General features: G+C 38.9%; 1 protein-coding gene across 3 annotated transcripts in view; it reads right to left on the bottom strand.

Annotated features, from left to right (window-relative positions):
- Positions 1-25,289, bottom strand: part of Lrrc1 (leucine rich repeat containing 1) — a 127,599-nt gene that overhangs the window by 35,384 nt on the left and 66,926 nt on the right. For all 3 annotated transcript variants that reach the window (XM_015487869.2, XM_048805486.1, XM_048805487.1), the window contains 2 exons: positions 12,070-12,148; positions 7,992-8,081 (listed from right to left, as the gene is read on the bottom strand). In XM_015487869.2, coding sequence (XP_015343355.1) covers positions 7,992-8,081; positions 12,070-12,148 — 169 coding nt within the window. The remainder of the gene's footprint in view (positions 1-7,991; positions 8,082-12,069; positions 12,149-25,289) is intronic.

Here is a 25,289-nt window from a genome sequence, read left to right as displayed (position 1 = left end):
TTTTTATTATTAAAATACTCCTTTGGAAGACAAATTCATTTACACATTAAGGAGAGATCAAATGCTGGTATAAAGAAAAGTATCCTTCCTGACTTTCCCAATGGAATCTTCCATTTGTTTTTAGTAATAGTAAATGAAAAGCCATTGTTCACTAGGCATATTGTTTTCAAGGGCATATTTAAAAAAAAAATTCTAGTGGAATTTTTTTAAAATCAGATAGTTTTCTTAAGCCTGTGCAAAACTGGAAAGTCTAGGACGTGCACTGGATGCCCTCCACTGCTACCTGGTATCTTCAGTGATATATAAAGTCATATATTGAATTTTACCCTAACTTTTTCTAAAAGGGTCTTAAAAGAGCTTCATGAAATAAGGAAGGGCCCTGAAAGTGGGGAAGAAACTAAAGTGCTCATTGTGAAAAGCATGCAGTGAAGAAACTGTGCCATTTTTCAAGAAAGAAATCAAGGGCCAGTGCCAGCTCCACCACCCACCAGCAGTGTACACTTGGGCAGATTACTTATCTCCAGCTTACAAGGACATGGACAAAGCTCAGGGTGGGGAACGCCAGCCTCATGAGTATGGGAGCTGCCGTAAGGCAGCCTATGTGCCCGGCACAGCACCTGACTCACGGCAGCCTCCAGCAACACCTCTCTCCCACTCCTCAGCTCCCTTCGTCACACACAAGCTAATACAGCTGCTCTCACTGCTCGTTGGAATTAGCTCTAAGCTTTCTGGCAGAAAAGTAAATGTGATAAATGTCAGAATTGTTATTAAAAAGGAAAAAGCTTACCATTCTTTTGGCAAGATATTTTTTTCCCTAAAAATAACTTTTTCTCTCCCTAATAGCTCTTTATATCAGAAAAATAAAGCAATGTTAATAGACAATAACCATTCTTCATTAGAAGGTTTTAGAGCAACAGAAGCCATATTTTCATAGTTGTTTCTTTATAACAAATTTTAATAGAAACTGAATATACAGCTTAGGCCAGAAGAGAGGCTGTGCTGAAACAGGCCAATAGGGTCCCAGCTCAAGATTCCAGACTCTAATTTGACTGCCTATAATGTACCATAGGAAGGAAGAGGAGGGAAGGAGGCAACACTGTGAGCCTTGTCACCTGCAGGTGTTGAGGATGAGGAAATGTCAGTATGTGCAGACACAGAGAGTTGACCGACTGTTATGGTTTGGATATGAGGTGTCCCCCAAGAGCTCACGTGTGAGACAATGCAAGAAGGTTCAGAGGAGAAATGACTGGGTTGTAAGAGTCTTAACCCAATTAGTGAATTCATCCCCTGATAGGGATTAACTGAGTGGTAACTGAAGTAGCAGGGTGTGGCTGAAGGAGGTGGGAATTAGGGTGTGACTTTGGTGTCTATATTTGTTATCTGGAAAGTGGAGACCTCTCTCTCTGCTTCCTGATCATCATGGTGAGCTGCTTCCCTCTGCCACACACTTCCTCCATGATGTTCACCCTCACCTCAAGCCCTGAGGAATGGAGCTGGCCTTCTATGGACCTCTGAAACCGTGAGCGTTCTAATAAACTTTTCCTCCCCTAAAATTCTTCTGGTCAGGTCTTTCAGTCACAGCAGCCAAAAAGCTGACTAAAACACCGACCAAGACCCTGCTCTATCACAGTACAAGGAGATCCAGGCACACACCACCACTAATACCTACAACCAAACAGCAATTACAAGACTACAGCTTTTACTCCTCAGTAAAAGGTAGGCCACAGAACATACGGGTTTGGGATCTATTTCACCTTTCCAATTGGGTAAGGTGTGACATAAGAGAGGTAGAATTTCAATCATTAACTGAGGAAAAGATTCAGCCCGTTTGGAAAAGAGAAGAGGCAGGTTAAAAATTTTAAAGTTCACTTTTATGAAAAGCTTTGTAGTTTGGTTTGAGCAGAGCTTGTAAGGATCTATAGACAGCATGGTAAAAATTTCACCATGCTTGATGCTACAATAAACTACCAAGCATTTGAAACTGCAGTTTCCAAGTTTAACTATTAAAACAGTTGTGGCAGATTTTTTAAAGCAAGCATTATAGTCCCAACCCAAAAATCTAGCAGGTAACAGCAGAGTTGCACTGACACAACAGGAAACAAGAGACTCCCAAACCCCAACAAGACCACTGCTTCCCACTCTCAACAAGCCCTGGAGAGATATCAAAGGAACCCCTGGAGGCATGGAAAGTGGATTCTGAGAACCACTGGCACAGAACTGAGCTGACCCCCACACATTCTATTCTAGAATGGTAGTCTTCATACATTTAAGAATATACCTTCATAATCCTTACATTTATTTTTAAAACAGACAAATATATGTGCCAATATATTGTGCATACCACAAAATATACATAAAAACAAGAATTTTATTGAAGAGTTAAAAAAAAGAAAAATATTTTATTAAAGAGACAAACATCTTTTCATCTCTTATTAGTAAGAGCAATGGGATTGAAATGCTTTATTTTTAAAATCTTTTGTTTTACATTTGGTGACAAAACAACCCGTTATAAGTTACTTAACTTATAACTGTTTAACTATAAAAGATGAAAAAAGATACCTCACCAAACTACAGTAATTCAAGAAGAATGCCCCATCAGCTTCATAAATCAACATACTAATTTTTTAAATTTCTTCTAATTAGGGAAACATCTATTGAGATTCAACTGGTAAGTTACCATCTTCTCTGATGTTACTTGTTCATGAACACTAATCAGAAGACGTTTCACTTCTGTATTTTTTAACAAAAGGTTTAAAAATCCACTGAGTGAGTTTCCCACTTATCAGTGAACATCATCTGTGCTCTGAAGGACTGAGTAACATATGGATGTGCTGGAAACTACCTGCTGTTAAAGAAAAGGGTCAGCGAATTTGGGACATGCTTATCCTGGTAAATGAGAAATGTGAAATTCTGCATAAAAAAGCAGTATACCTCCATGTAATTCAAAAGATTCCATGACCCCTCCTCATCTCATTACAAAGTGTTATACAATTCTACTATAGCCAGGCCTGAAAAGTTCAACTGAAAATTTGTCAACTTTAAAGTGATACAAAGGTGATATGCATACAGTTGAATTCTGATCTTTTTCTGAGCTAGTGATAGTCACTACCATACACTTTATTGAGATGCTGGGTAGTAGCTGTGAGCTGGGACTCCTTCCTATTCAGCCATGTGATCCTGAGGTGAAACACCCAACACTCTAACTGGTAAAGGGCTGCCAAGCTACTATCTTCACTAGGGTTAGGTGCATTAAATGCCTTTTGACTGATGACATTTCCAACTTACAATGGGTTTATGGCAATGTAATTTCCACTGTAAATTGAGAAGCATTTGTATTTCAGACTCACTTTTTCAAACCAGATTGATGGTTACCTGTAGTGTAGCCACTAAGCGTTGTACATGACCTGCAATGCTTGGCAATGCACTGAAAGCTCACCAACCAACATGGTGCTAAACCCTTTTGCTTGTGGGATATTCAATCTCCTCTACAGAAGCTCCTCTAGACATAGCCAGCAGTCACATGTGACTCAGGGACTGAGTGGAGGATGCAATTCTTTCTGGATTGTTTAGATTAAAAGAAAAAAAAAAAACAAAACACCAATTTCTTCTCACACAGCAATGGGTGACGCATGTACTCCCCAAGCACTGAAGACAGCAACAATTTACTGCAACCTGCACAGAGACACCCAGGGAAGCAGCTGCAAACCTACAGGGGCACCACAGGATACTTTTAATTTGAGAGCAAAATAGGAATATTCAACATCTGTTGGGCTCCATGTGGACCTAGCTCAGTAGTCCAGTTTCAACATTAGGCAGCACTATGTTCCTCTCAAGGGTTTTTAGTGATTACTATGATGAAAAGCAAGTACTAGGTAACAAATCAACGTGGAAAGAGCAATGAGGTGGTGGTTAGGGAAGATGAGCAGTCCACAATAGGTACTCACGTCCCAAAATAAAGAATTGGGGATACTTGAGAATAAAAGAAAAATATTCCTTCAACTTATTTATACTATTTATACTCCCCCTGCCACCAAAAAATAGTCACAAGGTTGTTAGGACATAAATACTTATTAAGTTTTTTGAATCTATTTACTAATTAGAACTGTTAGATATTTCTAGGAGTACTAAGAAAAACTTACTGAGCCCATAAAGCCTCCCAGAACCAAGGTAGATTGGGACCAAGAGGTCAAATTTTAATTCCAGTTCTGTCATCAACTCCCAAAACCTGTTCAACGTAACTGACCCTGGATAAATGAAACACATGACAGGAGAGATGCTTACAGAAGCCCAGCTTCAAAGCACTCGCTGAAGTCGGCTTGTCCTAGATATAGCCTATGGCCCTCTCCTCCCAGCCTGGGTGTTCTTGCCCATCCCCAGGAGGTCCAAGTCCTTGAGAAATCCATATCTCTGCATGTTAACGCCAAGTATTGCATTAGGTGCCAGGAGGAGAAACAGAAGACCTGTCTTCATGGATGCTCAAAAGGTCAACACTAATGTGGTTTACTCATTTGATTAAATAAGCAGGGTGAATTTTTGCAAAAATTATACTTCCTATTCTGTAAAAGTAAGGATCATTCAAATGACTATTTCATGCCCTTTTCAATTTTTTTGGAAGATTGAATAGGTGTGCCTTCTTCTTTACAAAACCACTCACTCTCTGAGAAATTGTACTGGTTACTAAATATTTGGTTAATCAAATATGTTAAATGCTGTAAAGAAACCAGTTGAGAATCCTTTGTGAAAATGAAGAATCTCTTCCCTGAGGAAAGTTCCTAAGTTTTCCCAAAAACAACATGCATATGTATAATCTGAGACTTCCTCAACAATTCCTTATTTCAACTCTTTCAAGCACTTCTTCATCATGGCCTAGGATCCCAGGGGATCCCAGTCTTCTCAAGGGTGTTTGTTCTTTTATGCCTTTCTACTAAGTCAGTCTATACTTGGAGGACAGGTTATTACTTGAACATTACTTGAGCAGAAATCTTAAACTCAACAGGAAAAAAATCACATTTCTTACTTCAGTACCAAACACATTAATAACCAAGAAAGGAAACTCTCTATTTCTTATTTTCAAAAACTGACCTAATAAATGGCTTTTTTTTTTCCTGGCCTGGGGGTACCAATCAGTATGTGTAATGTTCTAACAGTAAACACAAGCTGATTAAATCTAAAAACAAACTACCCCTATTATTGACAGAAATTGCAGATACACAAAAAATTCTAAACAAGCAAGTACAGATATTAATAGAGAATATAATAAGGAATATTATCATTTTTTCTAAAATGTTTATTAAACATTTTCTATTAAAACAGTGCAGTAGAGTATTTAATCAAACTCTGGTTTAAGAAGAACATATTTTCTCTTAAAGCATTAAATCTTTATAAAAAGACATAAAGCAAAAGGGGAGGGGTAAGAATCAGGGGCTAGAAGGGATAACCACTGAGCTAGCAGCAGGCTGGGAATGAGTGGGAGGGAGCATAACAAGAGAATTGAATCTCAGAGACCTTAAGCAGTAGGAGGAGGCAGAGTCATTTAGGATGTTTAGTGGCTACTATATTTAAGGATTTTTAAATTACAAATAAATGAAATTTTATTTAATAAAATTAAAGTGTGAGTGCATGAACTCCACAGTAGAATGCTGCTGTTCTTCTGCCATGGATGCTGTACACTTGGGGTGCACTGGAGGCTTACAACCTCTTTCCCCTCCTATGAGCGAAGGACACAATGCTTGATCAGCAAGTCAGCTGGCACAAAGTTAAAACACCAGCATGCATCTCAGAAAAATATCGACTTGCTGTCTGAAACAGGATCCCAGAGGTAAAGGAGGGGCAGAGGTGCCTGTTGAAAATGCCTGTGGACCTCTAGAGAGAGAACCTTTGCAGGACACAGTCAGAAGACTGGGCTCAACCCTCCCATTGTGGTTCTCAAAGGGCAGTTTCCATTTTGTCTTAGAACTCAGGCAAGACAGGTAAAAGGCAGGAAATCACTCCAGACAGGACTGGGACCCTTGGTCCCTGATTAAGGTCAGCCAATTGGGCTTTTCTTTTAAATAGTTAAAGAAGACCTAGAGGTCCTAGAGAAAAGAAGAAGGTCTGCTGAGATAATTCAACTAGTTATTTATGGGAGTGTCTAACAGCATTTACTCACCAGCACATATCCCTTCCTCAAAGGATTTGATCTTTTGCCATGCCTACCTCCCCCACTATTTGTATACCAGCCTCGTGAAAAAGTGCCATCCCCTCAAGGACCTAGGAATTAAACCAGAGACTTTGCGCCTAATGGAAGAAAAAGTAGGATCAAATCTCCATCATGTCAGATTAGGTCCAAACTTCCTTAATAAGACTACTATAAAGCAAGAATTAATATCAAGAGTCAATAAATGAAATGGATTCAAACTAAAAAGCTTCTTCTCAGCAAAAGAAACAATCAGTGAGGTGAATAGAGAGCCTACAGAATGGGAGCAAATCTTTACCACAAGCACATCAGATAGAGTACTAATTGCTAGGATATACAAAGCACTCTAAGAACTTAACAACAATAAAACAAGTAACCCAGTCAATAAATGGGCCAAGGAACTGAACAGACACTTCTCAGAAGAGGATATACAATCAATCAACAAACATATAAAAAAAATAAAATGTTCAACATATCTAGCAATTAGAGAAATGCAAATCAAAACTACTCTAATTTCATCTCACTCCAGTCAGAATAGCAGCTATCAAAAATACAAACAACAATAAGTGTTGGCAAGGTTGTGGGGAAAAGGCACACTCATCCATTGCTGGTGGGACTGCAAATTGGTCCAGCCAATCTGGAAAGCAGTATGGAGATTCCTTGGAAAACTTGGAATGGAACCACCATTTGACTCAGCTATCCCATTCCTCGGTCAATACCCAAAGGACTTAAAAACAGCATAGTACAGGGACACAGCCATATCAATGTTTATAGCAGCTCAATTCATAATAGCTAAATTGTGGAACCAACCTAGATGCCCTTCAGTAGATGAATGGATAGGGAAACTTTGGTGTATATATACACACAATGGAACATTACTCAGCATTAAAAGAGAATAAACTCATGGCATTTGCAGGTAAATGGATAGAGTTGGAGAATATAATGCCAAGTGAAGTAAGTCAATCCCAAAAAATCAAAGGCCCAATGTTTTCTTTGATATGAGGATGCTGACTCATAATGGTGATGGGGGCTGGGGATGGGGCGGGAACATGGGAGGAATGGAGGAACTTAAGATAGGGCAAAGGGGAGGGAGGGGAAGGAAGTGGACAAGGGGGTAGGAATGATGGTGGAATGAGTTAGACATCATTACTGTAAGTACATGTATGAAGATACAAATGATGTGAAAATACTTTGTGTACAATCAGTGACTTGAAAAATTGTGCTCTATATGTGTAACATGAAATGAATTGCATTATGCCATAGCGTATAACAAATTAGAATAAATAAATAATTCAATTTTAAAAAGTGTCACCCAATCTCCACTCACTTCTGTTTTCCAAGAAGGCCATCCATCGTCACTCCCTGTTCTCAGGGCTACAATTCACAAGTGCTGTCAGACATAGCTACTGTTTAGGGGCACATTCTTTTAAGTTTATAGTGGAGTCCTTTGTGGGCCCTATTCCCGAAATAAGGTTTAAAATTACCATCAGCAGATGATAGTTTCCAGTAGTATTCACTACATACTAGTAAGTAAATTATTTACTTTGCTTAAGTTAACTACTGCTTTAGAATCCATTAAAGAGAGCTTCCAAACACATTATGTTTCTTACAAGTAGCAGCATAGTTTAGAACCATTAAGATTTAGGAGCAATTGAATGCAAAAATAAGGAGGCTGGCTATGATCTTTCTTAAAGGTAATAATGAAAAATAGGTAAATGGCTTTTGAAAATAAGAGCTATAAAAGGGGAGGAGGATAGAGCTAACGATACAGATGTCCTTTCAGTCTTATAATCACAAACTGCACATAAAAACTTACTTGCCAATATTTTCAGGCAGAGACTGTAATGAGATGTCATTTACAGAAAGACATGTTAAATTCTGTAATTCAGGAAAGCTTTCTGGTAACCTATAACAATAAAAACAAAAAAAATGTTAATTAAAAAGAACAGCAATATGTAATAAGCATAAACGTGATGGTGACTTCTCTGTGCTAACTGAAACAACCTCTTCAAAATTACATTGTAGGTGACATGTATACCTTGACTTTATACATACACACACACACACACACACACACACACACATACATGACACTTTCAAAGAAAAAAACAAATGTTTCATCTACCTAATTGAAGTATAGGGGCATGACAGAATACTTATTGATAGAGTAATGCAGAAATAATTATAAAGAGAACAGATAGGCAGGTTCTAAGAATAAAGGGGGAAATATTGTGGGACTATTGAATACTCTATAAAAAAACAAAACAACTGACAAATTGCCACAGCAGCTGAAAGTGCCTAAGAGTGAAAACACTTTATTGATTAGCAGAAAATAAAGAGAAAATTTCATCCGCCCACAAGATTACAACAAAACACAAGACAGCTGCTCAAAAATGTTTCTTCCTGTAGCTTATAATACCCAGAGCAAAGGATTACTTAGAATTGATCAGCTGACAGCCAATTGCTACTTTCTTAACTTTTTTCTTTTAATTCAAAATGTCACTCACTTGAGATAATTATGTGTTTCACTATGTTCTTCTACACAAAAGCAGTTTTTTGTATGTCCTTAAACTCTGCAGAATAGTAAGGCTTCAAAATAAAATCATTATTTAAAATTTACAAAGAAATTTTACTTTCAGTATTCCTATGGTTACCAGTATGCATGCAGGGATAAATAAAAAAGAAAAAATATCACTAAAGGCAAAAAGATCTCACTGCATCTGAAATAAAACACAATGCATACACACAAATCTGTTAGTATAGTCAATAGAACCACAAATCTGTTACTTTTTCAGCAGGGAGAAATTTCTGACTTTAATGATAGTCTCTAAACTGGAATCTTTTATTTTTCTTCTTCTAGATTCTTTTTTGGAAGGTGAGAATAAAATATGTTACAGTTTGACATTTAACATAGGTTAAGGCCTGACTGCAAAATCAAATTCAGGCCCTTAGAATTAAGGTATTAACTAGAATGTATATAATCATTGAATTATGTTTTTAGAAGAGTTAGCTTATTACCTATAATTTCAAAAAAATCAACACATCTGGTTTGCCTAAGTTTTTAACCACACAGTATATATCATTTTTTTTAAAAATTCTAAAACTAGATGAAATGTCCTTAAACATAAGCAAATGTTCTAAATGTCTGATTTGCATTTTTTTACTGGCTGTTAACATTCAGAGCCAAGCTAGTATAAGGTGAGGAAGAAGCAGAGACTTAAGTCCAGGGAAGCTGAAGTCTGAGCTTCCCACTCAATAGCTGCACCAACTGAAAGGCCAGCCAACTATCTGAGCCTTCGTTGTTTCTTTAGTCATAATATAAGTGGGCAGAGTCAGTAACCAACAAAGGTCCCTTCAACTCACAGCATACCTGCCAAATGGAAATGGATTGCTTTAAGAAATCCACCAAATAGGAGCCCAGGATAAAATATAAGTAAAACCTCATGCAATCTTGGTGTGTTCCAGTGGAGAGTTTTGCGAATGGTGAAGTCAAATGTCAGCCAGCATTAGAGAAGAAAAGCTGAAAAAAGGACTAAGCAACTGAGTGGTTTAAAAAAGCTGAACAGCGCGGGCTGGGGTCATGGCTCAGTGGTCAAGCGCTTGCCTAGCATGTGTGAAGGCACTGAGTTCGATTCTCAGCACTACATATACAAAATAAATAAATAAAGGTCCACTAGCAACTAAAAAAAAAAAAGCTGAATAGCAGCACAAAGAAAATTTGCCCACTTGCCTAACCTGGTTCAGTTCAACAAGCATTTATTGAGCACTTACTCCATTCCGCGAACTACAGTTGGGCTGGAAATACAGTAATAAGTTATAGAGAGAAAATAAGTAACTTCCTCAATTCAATTGGGAAGTCGTGGTCAAAGGGATAACTTAAGTGTAAATTTCAAATGTTATGAAAAATGTACACAAGAGCGTTCTATAAAAGCTCAGAGGAGGGGGCCATGGAGAGTAAGCAGGAAAGGCTTCCTGAAGATGTGCAATGCTCAGGCTGCTTTGTAGGGAGGTGAAAGGGTTGGTTCAGTGAAGGAGAGACAGTTCATTTCACAGGTGTGAAATGAAGTACCTGGGGCTAGGGGTGGGTATGGTTTAGTGGTAGCACACTGATCTAGACAGTTTGATCTTCAGCACAAAAAGAAAGAATATGAAAAAAAAATGAACTAAGTAGAAGCACTTTATTAAAGCAGAGAGTGATGTCTGACACAGGAAACAGAGGACAACAGGGTGGAGAGACAGGCTAAGCTAAAGTGCAGACAAGGAGAGGCTTGCATAGCACATCTAGAAGTGACTTATTTGACAGGGACATTGTTATGGCTTGGATGTGAGGTATATCCCAAAAGCTGATGTGTGAGTCAATAGAAGAGGGTTGGAGAAGAAATATTGGGTTATGAGAGCCTTAACCCAATCAGTGAATTAACCCCCTGATGGGGATTAACTGAGTGGTAACTGAAAGTGGGTAGGGCGTGGCTGGAGGAGGTGGGTCATGCCTTTGGGGTACATATTTTGTAGCTAGTGAGTGGAGTCTCTATGCTTCCTGATCATCAAGTGAGCAACTTCCCTCTGCCACACTCTCCTGCCCTGGTGTTCTGCCTCACCTTGAGCCCCAAGGAATAAAGCTTACTGTCTATGGACCGAGGCCTCTGAAACCATGAGCCCCCAGATAAACGTTTCCTCCTCTAAAATTGTTCCGGTTGAGTCTTTTAATCAAAGCAATGAAAAAGCTAACTAAAACAGGGAGTTTCAGGTGGTTTTTAGAAGAGAGGCAAACTGAGGGAAGACGGCGAGGAAAGAGGGTAAGACCTGAGGACAGTGATGAGTTAGAGCACTGTCAGGCTACAGCTTCCTGGATCACTGTTTTCCAGTTATAAATGGTAAAGGCAACCCTGTCACTGAAATTCAAAAAAGGAAAACCAGAAATATTTTAAAAACACATTTATTTCTTGAAAATAAGGATATGGCCAAAACAAAAGTAAACAGGGTGTTTATTTCTCCAGTACTCTAGACTCAAGATGTCCCAAGCAATTCTAAAATAAGTAAGGTGAATTCCAAATTCTACTTCAATCTCAAGGAAGAATACCACACTGCTAAGGCTGCTTACAGAGCTTTGAAAAATTCTAGAGATGGACCCACCTGGCCCTGACCGAACTCTAGAATAAAATCCCAAGGGATGTCTATCGCCACATGGCCACCAACTCAGTTGCCATGGCAACAAAGACACCTGGAGGCCAGCAGTCACGGACTCATGACTTATGTCAAGAGGCAGAAAGAGAGGATCTCAGCAATGCCTCCTCAGTCCTGCTGTGAAATACCAGAAGGGCAGAGCTGGAGTAAGTGGCAAAACAGCAACAGGTGGCTTTGTTTGGTGGGATAAACCCAAAGAAATCCCCACAGCTATTGCTAAAGTAAGGAAATCACAGTTTTGAGGGGGTTTTATTTTTTAAAGGCGAGTTACAGGAAAATTGAGATTACAAATGTTTCATTACTGGAGGGGGAAATACAGATCTAATAAGACTTTTCCTTGGATAACGATGGAATAAACTCTTGGAGAGGTTGGATTTCAGTCTTATCCAATATATCAGGCGGGATCAATGGGGGATACATGAACTCTAACATTTCTTCATATTTCTTCAGAAATTCTCTCCTCACTCCTATTTCATACACTCCTATGTTCTTCCCCTTTATCTCTACAACATCTTTTCAGTGTTTGTATAGACAGTATGCTTTTCATTGTGCACTATGTATAACTAAATATTTAGGTAACTCACCCATCCTTAATAAAGACAAGAATGCATATGGCACCTCCAAAATAGGTAACCTCACAGTGTCCTCCACCTGGCTTTCAAAAACGATATCCTTAATACTACAGATAGAAGAGTAAGCAGAAAGGTTACCTAGTCAGTGGGTTTCCGCTGAAGTCGGCTATCTGCAGTGCTTTACAGAATGAGATGCTTTCTGGAATCTCAGGAATATCTGTAGGAGTAAAGAAAATTTACCAGCATTGTTAATATTTTCATATTTTTCAAGATAGACCACTGTCAAAGGGAATACCCAGGGGCTGGAAGTACGTCTCAGTGGTAGAGAACTTGCCTAGCATGTATAAGACCCTGGGTTCCATCTCCAAAACTGGGGTGGAGTGGGGTGGGCAGAATATCTAGAAATTGCTACCTTAATTCAAACATGGCATAGATTTATAAAGGAGTTTTGAACACTTATTCTTGCTTTCCTAATAGAAATACATTATTAATGGAAGGACATTAAAGAAAAATTATTAAAAAGAACCACCATCCGATTACCACCAAGTCCCACCTTATCACAAGTCACTGACAGCATTCGGTCCTAATTCCCATTAGAATTTTTTTCTTATGTTTTCACATGGTTTTATGAGCACAAAGTTTGCCAAAGTAGTACATTTTTAAATTAGGGATTTTTTTCTGATACAAACATAAGAACTTTAAAAATAAAGTATAAAGAAGAAAATTTAAAACAACAACACTCTTATCACCCCAAGATAATATTTTACTCTAAAATACTTTCAGTCCACACACACACGCGCGTGCGCGCATGTATGTAAACAGGCTGTATTTCAAAATACTAGGTTCATTACATTTTTTAAATTTACATTATTTTTACAAACTTTTTTCCTTGATCATTTTTCAAATAGTCTTCCATTCCTAATGGCAGAAAAACACATTGCATATATTTTCAGACTTCATTTAATCAATCCCCCATTGTTGGACATTTAGGTTGTTTCCAAGTTCCTGATGCTATAATTATATTTATGCCAATTCCTGATTATTTCCTTAGGCTAAGTTCCCAGAAGTAGAATTACTGTGTCCAAGGCATTAACATCTCTTCAGCACTTGATAAATATTGTTAAGTTGCTTTAGAGGGGAGACAGTCTGTACCTATTTATACCTTCATTAGCCTGTCCAAGATGCCCAATTCAACATCTCTCTTTTTGTTGGTTAAATAGTCCAGCAACACTGTATTTTATATTCCTTTTATTACTAATGAGGCTGAAATTTGTTGTCTTTATTGGCCACTAAATATTGTGATTTTTAAATGACCAAAAAATGTTATTTTGAATTCCTTTTTCTCTTGGTACAAACCCTAAGATTATAGCTTTTAGGGCTTTAAAAGTTTAGTTCATAGCATTTAATTTCAAGAATACATTTACTTTGGACATATCAACATGGAGAAGGGCGAAAATAGAAATGGTTCCCCTGGTCCCATGCTGTTTCTTCCACCAGTTTGACAAATGCAGACTGAGCCAAAACACACTTAATATTTCTAAATTGGGGGTTGGAGAGGAAAAGGGAGAAATAAAGGGAGAAATGGATGTCTTGCTCCAACAACCTTGGAGTAATCAAATGCCACATGAGAGTTTTTATTTCAAATTTAAAAGCCTAAAACATTTGAATGTGTGATGATGTTTTTCTCACAGTATTATCAGCCTTACATGGTTATGTAAGAGTGGGAAAAACCCATTAAGATCCAATTTCATAAACATGATAGGTAGATAGATAGGTTAACAGACAATGTTGTCCACAGCTGGGTCTGGAATGAAATTTTAAAACTCAAAGCATTTGTGGGCCCTGAGATAACAAATATAGCAGCAGCCTCTTGATAAACATTACCTTATTTATTCCCTTCAAAAATATGTTATTTTAACTTCCATTGTCCATAACAGGCACTAAGGTTCAAAGAGATTAAGTGATTCGCTGGTCGCTACCTATTTCACTGAGAGCTGGCCACAGATGCTGAAGTCCAGCACTGCCACATTTAACAAAGAACAGAAACCCTAAATGCAGGACAGGATTAGCACTGCTGCTAAGGCAAGAGAGGCAGCCACACGCTTGCCTAGGTCTGAAAAGCACTGGCCAACCTGGACACTCCATAAGGTCTCTCTGCCTAAATAAAATACCTTGGGTTCCAGAGAATAGTCTATATGAGGCTGAGAAAAGAGGTGCCCTACAAGTGCTGAGGCAGAATGTCCAGCCACACTTCAAGACACAAATTCTACAGTGGCTGTTACCTTATCAAGGAAAAACAGCATCAGCTAAGGGATGTCAGTTATGTAGATGTCTGTTACTCAGAGCATCAAAAGCATGAACCTTGTGTATAATATATCAAAATGCACTCTACTGTCATGTGTAACTAATTAGAGCAAATTAGAAAAATAAATAAAACATGGTCACAGGAAAACAACGAAAGCATGAACCTGAAAAGATGAGCCAACCAAGGGCTATGTGAATAGCGACTCCAAGAAACTCTGGGCAGGGCTGGTTTGGAATCCAAGAATCAAAGGATAATGGCAATGGTGGCCAGAGAACACAGCTGGACCAAATCCAGTCAGAGGTGACCCAGAGGTCTGGAATGCAGGAAGGCATTCCCTCTCTAGGCTAAAATGTACATACACCATAGCAAAGAGCAAATAGAACCAAATGTCATTTCTGATGTGCTCTGAACCAGTGACAGCAGAGGAGAAGCCCAGACACAAACTTAGGGTTGTGGTAAGAATAAAGAAGGCCAAGCAAACTGAAGAAGAGTAGCATCGTTAACAGAGAGAGATGTCAAGGGTTTTTGCTGATTTTTTTTTTTTTTTTGAGAGAGAGAGAGAGAGAGAGAGATTTTTGTATTTATTTATTTAATTTTTTTTTAGTTTGCGGCAGACACAACATCTTTATTTGTACGTGGTGCTGAGGACTGAACCCAGGGCCACATGCATGCCAGGTGAGTGTGCTACCACTTGAGCCACATCCCCAGCCCCTTTGCTGATTTTTAAAAAATTATTCAACAAAAATTTTTTATTAAACCCTGAATAGGCATCTACTCACATATAAGTAATAGAAATATTTATTATATATTTAGTATTATTATGTATTTACTAAAGTAATAATACTTAGTATTATTAATGAGAAATTAATTATTAATTTTCATCTAATCATTAAGGTATATAACACAACTTCTACTTGCTAACACTCAGCTCAAGCTTCTATGAAGACAAAAAAGAAAAATGTTTTAAATCATAGTTTATTAATTCATAACTGACCTTATTCCACATAAACCCAAGAATAAAATCATAAAATTTGTTATTTACAAAATATCTCAGGTTGATTGTAAAATTAATATTTTCCTTACAAATTTCCTAAGTTAACCTTTTTAATTTGGACCCACTTAAAGCTGTCATTAATTCTGATTAGAATTGTTTTCAATTGGGCTGGGAATGTAACCCAGTGGTAGAGTCTTGCTTAGCCTGTGAGAGGCCCTGGATTCCATCCCCAGCACCCCAGCACCATAAATAGAAGAATTGCTGTCATTTAATACTAAAAGGTGAAAGGAAGCTCAGTAGAGTAGAAGAGGGAGAAAAGGGGAAGGGGGAGAAGGGATTGAAATTAAATTCCATATATATACATATATATATAATTTTGTCAAAATGAACCCAAATACTATGTATAATTATAATGCTCTAATAAAAAAGGAACTATAAAATAAATTAATTAGTTTCTACAAATATTTAGAAAGTGATTAGAATTTCACTAACACATTTTCTTTAGTTTTTAAAGAGGAAGAAACAAGGTCAAATAATACTAAAACCACAAATTGTTTATTAGAATTTAGGCAGCATTTCTTAATTGAAAAGGCAATTAACAAGTGAAAAATGTTAATGAAATCTTTGAAATTATTATCTATAAAAATAAACCATCCTATTCTTTGTTTTACTATCATTTAATATATGTCTTATGCATATATTTAAAAATTGCACTTTTATTTGTTTTCAATCTTCAGAAGTACTTTATGTAATAAAAAGGCATAACTACCATTATTTTTTAAAAAAAGAATCACTATAGATTAATAAGATTTAGTTGTATGAGGGGTTCCCCACCATCTGTAGTTTGCCAACATAACTACTAATTATAGCCGGCATACAAGATGTTTACAATTAGTCCTAAGTTCTGTTGGTGCAAAAGGTCTCCTTCAACACCACCAGGCTGACAACAATCCCAGTACCATTTGCCAGAGGACTTGTGAAACAGAATATAGTGTTCACAACAGATACTGTCACTTAAGAAGTGATTGAAAATGGCATTCCCTGCTCTTCCCAGAGGTCGTATTCTTTTCTCAGTGTTCATTTTTAACACAGCAAGCGGAGATTCTACCCCATCCCACCCCAAAAGCAGTGAACACCTAATCTTACTTTATATGCTTAAGAAACCAAGGGATTCCCATATTTATAGGATTTTCAAGATGGACCACAACCTTTTCTGAAAATCTATCACTATCTAAGGGAAACTTCTTGTGTTGGAGCCTGGTGACTGAACAACATCTCAGCTTCCCCCATATATGAGAGACTTTTAGCAAGCACCCTGGGTATTTCCTTTCATGGAGAATGTGGACAGCCAGCCTAGTTGTCTATCATATTATAATAAATTCTTATGAATAAATTATTTTTTTAAAGAGAGAGAGAATTTTAATATTTTATTTTTTAGTTATCGGCGGACACAACATCTTTGTTTGTATGTGGTGCTCAGGATCGAACCCGGGTCGCACGCATGCCAGGCGAGCGTGCTACCGCTTGAGCTACATCCCCAGCCCCATGAATAAATTATTCACAGGAATTTCTTCTTATTCTATATAAATAGTCCCTTTTCTTCTTGGTTCAAGAACTACCTGACATCAGTAATTTATAATGCTAGGTTCTTTCCATTGAGAATAGCATGAATTGCAAAGAGAAACATAAGACTTAAAATATTTTTGAAGCCATTCTCTTAAGATTATATAATTCATATTCATGGCACTTGTGAATAGAAAGTTAAAAGAGACTAAAACTGCTTAAAGATGGAAAATTATTATCTCTGTCAATTAACTGTCTTTGAATAATCACAATAACATTTTAAATCTCAGGACATATCATACGGAAAGTCAGTAAGTTAAAATTTTCTTAAAAGTAAAGCAAGAGCTAAGCAAGTAGCCATCTACATTTACTGCATCAGGACTACCATCCACACAGTAAGGTGGCAAACATCATACCCAGTACAAGGTGCTAACAGGGACAGGGTCTTACAGAAAGAAAAGCAGGTCAGTTTCATTCTCCTGGTTCTAGCCTCACTGCACTTGAGGGGGGCTCTTTACTAAGCACTGTGATCATAAACCAGCAGCAACAGCACCTGACTGCACACTTACTGGGTACCAGTTACAGTTCTAAACACTGCTTAAATCTTCACAACGACTCCAAAGAAGATGTGTCTTCATCTCCACTGTTAAGGAAGAAAGTAAGGCACCAAAAGGGTAAGCACATTCCCCAAGTGAACGTGGCAAGCAAGTGGGAGAGCCAGGATTAACCTGAGGCATCTTGCTCCGGAGCCCATGAGCCCCATCATGACATTATCTTGTCTCTAGAAAGACCAAGTGAAGGTCAGGGGGTGGACACCACTTGTGAGTGCACAGGATGGTGCCTCCTGGGACCTCAGCAGCTCAGCCCAAGAGACCAGCAGGAAGCACATCTTCCAAGCTGTCTTAGGGTAGATATAAATGTTCTCTTTACCAAAATCTTTTGATTTAACAAGCCAAATTAAAATTTATTTTCAAGATACATAATAAAAATACCAAAGTGATAAAGAAGAAACTTTAACATGAAAATTTTACCCTTACTTAATTCTTTGGGATTGTTAATCTTTATGACTTCTTGTCATGACATACTCTTAAAATTAAGCATAGTATTTGATTAAGTACAAAATACTAAAATGTTTCATGATCATTTCTTACTTACTGTACTTACAAAAAAGCAATATTGTACCTTAAAGTTTCAATTAAATCTTCCACAAATGCCCTCAAATAAAAAGATTAGGCCTCTCATAGTGCCCAATACTTCTTATTTGAACATCTGTTTAACAGTTATTATCTATAAAAATTTATTCAATAACCCACCCACTGGATATATCATCTTCTAGGTCAGGGACAAGACCTCTTTTGTCCTCTACTGTATTCCTACCTTTACCAGAGTATGGGCTCATGGCAGGTGCTTAATGATACTACTGACTAACTCCCAGATTTGGAACAGACAGCAGATTTCCTGGCAGCATCCTCATTTGATAAAGATAATCTCAACCACTCTGGGCCTCTGCCTCCTCGTGAAAGAGATTTTGGAATCTCTGTCTCATCTACCTCACAGGTCTACTGAGTGGTAAAATGAGATCATGTATATGATAGCTTGGTAAAGTCCACAAATGTAAAGGATGAAAGAAGGGAAAAAAGGTAATCCCCACGGAATGGCCCAGGTTGGTTTAAAACGTGGGTCATTTTTTATATCAATCAGTGGGGCCTAAGGCATACATTTTCTTATCCTCCTCTTACTCTGGGCACATACTCAGACCAGAGGGGAAAAATATCAAGAAGTCTGCCCATGTAGTAAGAGCTGAGTCTTTAAGGGTTTTGTTATAAGTATTCAATCTTAGATTAGAAAAGAGCAGGGGGTGGTGGCACAAGCCTGTAATCCCAGCCGACTGTGAGGCTGAGGCAAGAGGATTGTGAGCCTCAGCAACTTATCAAGGCCCTTAGTAAGCCCCTGTCAAGAATTTAAAGACAATACCTCAATGCCAAATCAATAATGTTAAACAAAAGCAGAGACATACAAAAAAAAATATGAGATAAACAGATGATAGTACCATCACAAATACAGCTACTTCACAAACTGCCTCTTAAAGAGGTCCTCTGGACCTGGCAGAGGCAACCCTGACAGGCATCAGCAACTCCCAAGTCAGCACATGGATACCAGAGGCTGCTAACTTCCCCATCAATATTCTGTAAGTCACCTCAAGGCTCAGTCAAGAGTTTAATTACATTTACATTTTTGGTCTACAAAGAGAAAATATATTAAATGTGAGCTTCAGGTAAACTCAGCTTTCAATCAACTATTAACACTGGTACCAAGCACCTTCTATATTCAACAATACTAAAATGCTATGGATGGTGCAAAGTAAAACACAACATTATATAACTTGATCCTTTTTCCATACAACACTGTCCCTTCTTATGAGAGGAATTAATTAAGTAGATCAATTTTCTTGCTTGTGCACTGATTTCTCAAAATTCTAGAGCAACTTCTAGTGAGGAAGTGTGCACTATCGCCACTATAGCTCCTCATGGTCAATGCTGAGCTAATGTGCATGCTTCAGCCAGCCATCAGGGGATCAAGGGTGCACACGCTGACCTTCTTTCAGCCATATAGACACTTCTTTTTTTGTTTTTTTAGGACAATATCTCTATTTTAGATACAACTTAGAAATTGCTAACCAACTCCCTATTATTGCTTAGAGAAGGCTCCAGTGAAATTAGTCACTTGACAACTGTTGTCACTGCCATCTTAGATACAAGTGACAAGTCCTAAACATTGGTCAAACAGCAGGGGACAGACCCAGATCAGGTAAAGTGACACGTATGAATCCAAAAAGAGGAACCATTTTCCTCCAAGCCCACCTGACTATGTTACTGCAAAGCAGGACAGCTGCCATTTTTGAGGCCCTGTGAAGTACCAGGCATTGTGACTGACATTTTACATACATCATCTCTAATTCTTACAACAAATTCTGAGACAGACAGTAGCAGTCTCACTGACAGATGGAGAAGGCGGTTCAGAACATTAAATAAATTGTCCAAGGTTACCCAGCTGATACGTAAAAGAGCAGGACTTCGGAATTTCCATTCCTCTCCTGGGAAAGACTGACAAGTATCAGTTGAGATCTGCAAAGTCAGATTCAATCAGCCCCAGACATGCTGTTGGGGTTAGAGATGCCAGAGGAATGCACACAGAGACAGGGTAAGGAAGGAGAAACAAGAGATGCTGTCTGGCAGTCAGCTTATCCAGAGATGGGGGTGGATGAGCAGTATGAGGTAAGAGAAGCAAGAGGGCAGAGTGACCCGGCTGTTGCAGACAAGGAAGGGACACAGGCTTCCCTCAGCAGGCAGAGGGGAAGAGAACTGCAGGAGCAGCCACAGAAGTCAAGAGAGCAAAGAGTGTGGACCAACATAGCGATGTGACAGGTGTGAAGGATGTGGGCTGGGCTGTTAGGAATCTGGTCTTTGAGAGGATGTAAGCAGAGAGGTTTGAGGGGAAGCTAGACCTCAAAGGGTGAGGATAAAGAGGAGGAGACATATGAGTGTAAAACAGTAGCTGCCAGATTCTAGTCTGAGACACGATTTTCATAGTTGACATATGAGAATAGGGAGACTGTGATAAGCTTTTCTAATCACAAAGCCAAATCAATCAATCTATCTATCTATCTATCTATTAGGACTTTCATTTAACTGGGTATTATAACCTGACTGGCAGGTTGAAATCTGTCTTTTACTAAATGATGGTGATAGTTTTGCTGTTGTTGCCATCCTGTTGGATCCCATTAAAGGGTTTAAGACAAAATCATCATCATCATTGTCATCATCATCATCATAATGTGGGCAGTTTGGCATTCTTTGTACTTAACCTCCTTCCAAAACCAAAGAGTCTGCCATCCTGTTGGATCCCATTAAAGAAATTACACTGCCCAGATTGGCTGGCACCAATCTCAAAGAGGCTGGAGCCAGATTTGTGATCAATTGTGTGACAATTTTATAGAACTGTCTTCATTTCAGTTTAGGCTAATAGCATAAACTCTAGAGGTGACTTTGTCTAGTTAAGACAGAGTAATTTGATGACTGCCATCAGTTACAGTCCAGCAGTGCTTCCCCCAGCTGGATACTGAGAAGCCATTAGTGTAGACAGACACACACACCTGTAGATGGTGTGAGAAGTAAGAGAATATTATGCAGATTGTCTCTTGTCTGCAATGCTTGGGATCCAAAGTATTTACATTTTAGGAATTTTTCAGAGTTCGAAGTACTTGGCATATACGTAATGAGACACTTTGGGGAGGGGACCCAAGTCAAAACCCTAAATGCATTTATGAATGAATTTCACCTTATACATGAAGTAGGTAATTTTATACAATATTCTTTTTATTTGATTGACACTCATCACATAAGATCAGGTATGGAATTTTCCATTGTGCAGTCCTGTCATAATTTTAGATCTTGGAGCATTTGGGATTTTCAATTTTCTAGTGAGGGATGCTCAACCTGCCTACAGAAATTTCGTCAGTGTCATTATGAAGAGAAGTGGTAGGAGCTTTTGATGAGGATAAGCACCATTCTTTTGGACATAACATTACACTCCCTAAAGCCTGGCCCATTAGTACATAGTCTCCAGACACATTTCCTTATAGAATCTAAGACTGTTCAGAAGTTTTTCAAATTCTGAGGCCTTTCCAACAAATCATATGATTCTTATACAAGTTCACCTGTCCCAAGTCTATCTAAACTTAGAGAATTCAAAAACTCTGAGTTCTATATTCAGCATCGCTCAACTCCCAAGCCTTTGTGCACTGAGCCACTGGCCAGCATGGGGCTAGGAGTCGGTGACGGAGATTCTGTTTTCTTTCCCTTCTTTGGATTTCATTTGCATGTCTGCTTCCTGTTCCTCACTCCACATCAAATAGCCATGTGAAGGAAAGAGGTCTGGGAGATGAACAGACCCTTTACTCATGCCCTGGTGGCAATTCCTGTCTGTTTTGTTCTAACATGACTGGTTCCGCCCCAGTCATGCTTCCCATCAAGTGCTTCATTTACAGAAGTGCCCTAAAGCCCTTCTGCCTCTATCACCAGCCACCCTTGCAGAAAACAGAAAGCTGTTCACTTGCCTCCAACTGCATTACATGGCCAGTGCCTAGGGAAGGGGAACCCAGGAGGGGGAGACTGGATCTAATCTTGCATCTTCCTATTCTCTGTGGTCTGGAGGGACATATTTCCCAGTTTCATTACCTTCTGCTTAAGAGTGCAGGTGACTGAATTTACATAAATCATATTTATATTTCTGTATGACACAGGAATAAAATATAATTTATTTCTATATATTTAAAACCACTGTTCTCTTAAATCTCCAAGCTTGAGAACCTGGGGTAAAGTATACCTTCAATAATAAGCCAGGCAATTAGGAGAAGAGAGAAGGGTTATAGCTTGGAAAGTATCCAAGGTTATAGCTTGGAAAGTATCCCCAACATCCTGTGCAGGCTATAGAATCAGGATCACTCTGCATGGTTTGGGCTGGTGACGAAAAGACCACACGGACACGGAAGTACTTTTTCACAAAGCTGGGGTTACAGATGACTCTACAACCTCAAGGGTCCTCTTCCATGCTGGAAGGCAAGAGAACCCCTCTATTTATTAGGAAAAAGGCATTCGATAGAATATTCTACCCAAATAAGGCAGGGGACAATGTTTCAAAAAGGGGTTGCCCAATCCCACTGGGTAACACTCAAGTCCAGAGCTGAAGCACTTCCTTGACAAGCGAAGGTAAAGTCTACTTGCTTTACACAGCACATGCTATGCGATGCCAGTGCAACCCCCCTTTACTCAAGGCTGAGAGTGGGTGCTTGGCTTATGGGCATGGCAGCCCCCCGAAGGGAAAGAGCAGCAAAGTCAAGGGAAAGTTCATTTTAATGTGTTTGGGTTTGATCCATTTATTTCAAATTTCTGAGCAGTCCGCAGAGCAGCAGACAGAAGTCCTTCTCAGAAGGAGACAAGGAGGGCAGCCACACAACATGAGAACAGAACCTGGGCATGAAGACTTCAGACCTCGTCTATGTGGAAGAGACAGAAAGGAAGCCTGGGAGCAGAACGCCACGGTGCAAGGAAACCCCCTAACTCAAGAGAAAGCTCATGGATGAGATCCACAGACCCAGGAGAGGGAAATGACCAAATCCCCTGATCTTTAGGAAATGAGTTGCCACAGTATGAAACCCTTCAGGGCACAGATGCACACTGAGTCTGCTTGGCAAGGCCACATGGTAGGAGAGAAGAAGGAAGGGAGGGAGGGAGAGAGACAGCAAGGGAGGGCTACCCTGGCACAAACCCACAGGATTCTATTATGTATAAAAAGCATGAATCAAGACCTGGCCACAGACAGAATTCATAAGTACAAGGAATAAAACAATGAGCAGTGAACAGAACAAGCATGTAAAAAGAGATGCTGACAGGCTGTAGTAAAATACTGAATGTTGTGACTTCGGATACATTCAGTACATCATATTGCTTCATTTAGATTTATTTACTACTGGGATAAAACAAGGTCCTTGTGTGCCAAACAGGCTGGCTGATTATGACAGTCTGAAGGCTGTGCTGAGGGCTGCCTGACTCAATACTGCTTAAAAATATCTGGGATTGTCAAACAAGACTAAATATGAATGCATGATCCAACTCCGTGTTTGCTGCCACAGCTGTTCTTCTGGGTGTGCAGGGTGAAAAAAAAATGTTAAAAGGAGAACTTTTTCAAATGAATCCCATTTATTCGAAGCACTACAGACTTACCCAGGAGGCAGCTGGCCCTACAAAGGTGTAATTCTAACCAGCAATTCCAGTGCACATGAAGGCTGACTGGTATGGGCTCTGCATGGTACAGGAGGGAGTACAAGACAAAGAAAGAATGCTTTGTGAAATTTTATTTTATACAAGTCTTGGTGCTTGTACTGGAAAAAAAAAAAAAATCCCAACCCAGAAGGTTTTCACTTCATTCCAGCCACAATTACCAAAATAACTTTTACATCTTAGCCTCTCCTTTTATGCTGGCTTCGTGTTTGAAATACAAGATGCTGATACCACCCCACTGAAACACACTGTTAACCCAAGGGTGAAAAAGAATTCAGAATATTAAATGTTAGGCATCGTATGTAATAATGTGAAGACAAAATAACAATAATAATAATAATTTGGCATTCTTTGTACTTAACCTCCTTCCAAAACCAAGAAAAATATATATATGTTTCTGATTAATAGCTACTTGCTCTTCAACAAAATAGTAACCAAAAATCAAAAACAAATGTTGCATTCATCAGACACTTCATTTTTCACTCAAAATTATAGCTTATTTTAATTATTCTCATTTAATATGGACAAAATTAAAACTTATGGTATTTCTGTATCAAAATTCTTTAGGAAATGAGTCTCCCAAATGATGAAGACTTTGATGAAGAAAGTCCAACTTCCCCAAGCCTTCCCCATCGTCCTCAGACTGTAACAATCTCTTCCTTCTCTGAGTTCCCCCAGGAACCCCTCTGGCCCAGCCTATGCCCTTGGCATGAATCCTATGGTGCCAGTTTCTGTGTTACTTTTTAAAGTATTCCTTATCTCTGCCACTGGGATAAACATCCCACTAATTCTGTTTGCCTCTTACATCTGTACACCATGCACTAGGTCCGTTAACTGAGAGACTCCACTATGGGCTGAATGAGTTGTTCAGACCTAAATATATTCTCTGGGTAACAGAGAGAAAGTGAGAGGGCACAAGACTAGGAATAAACAGCTCTCCAGAAGGACAGGGCCAGATAAACTAGACAGTTTGCATCCTCAACAGTTTTGGTTGGGCATGATGGCACAGGGCCATAATCCCAGCAATTTGGGAGACTGGAGTTTGAGGCCAGCCTTACCAACTTAGCGGGAACTTGTTTCAAATTAAAAAATTTAAAAGGGCTGACTGAGTGCAGTGGTAAAGTGTCCCTAGGTTCAATCTCCAGTACTTCATGATGGGGGGAGAGTAGGCAATCTCACCAGTTTTTTCCAAAGCACATCCCGAACCCATATCTAATACAACTGCTGAGTATCCCAGAGGTTGGGGACTCTCAAACTTCAGAACACAAAAAAGAAATCACCTGGCACCATGAAGAAAGGTGTGATCTAGCAGATCTAGGGCCTTGGTAAGAATCTGCATTTTAACCCAGCACTTCAGGAGGTACAGATAAAGGGAGTCATATGCCAACCTCTGAAAAATATTGGGACATTTAACTTTAGTGGTTTTCAGACATAACATCTCATAATCCACCAACACCTGCGAGTTCAAAAAGGCAATTGGGGAGGGATTTGTGCATTGTTAAAAACAAACAAACAAAAAACCTACTTCAGGTGAGTCTTAATATGCAGCCCTGGCCATTTTAGTGTGGTATCTGTACTTAAGTCCACTATTTACTCCTATAAAGCTATTTCTGCTCTTACGCTGATACAGATCCCACTTTTTTTTGGGGGGGGGGAG

The sequence above is a fragment of the Marmota marmota genome, unplaced genomic scaffold (assembly GCF_001458135.2).
Source record: "Marmota marmota marmota unplaced genomic scaffold, marMar, whole genome shotgun sequence".
Classification (NCBI taxonomy): domain Eukaryota; kingdom Metazoa; phylum Chordata; class Mammalia; order Rodentia; family Sciuridae; genus Marmota; species Marmota marmota.
Note: the sequence above shows the minus strand (reverse complement) of the source record. Positions and strands in the feature narration are given on the sequence as shown.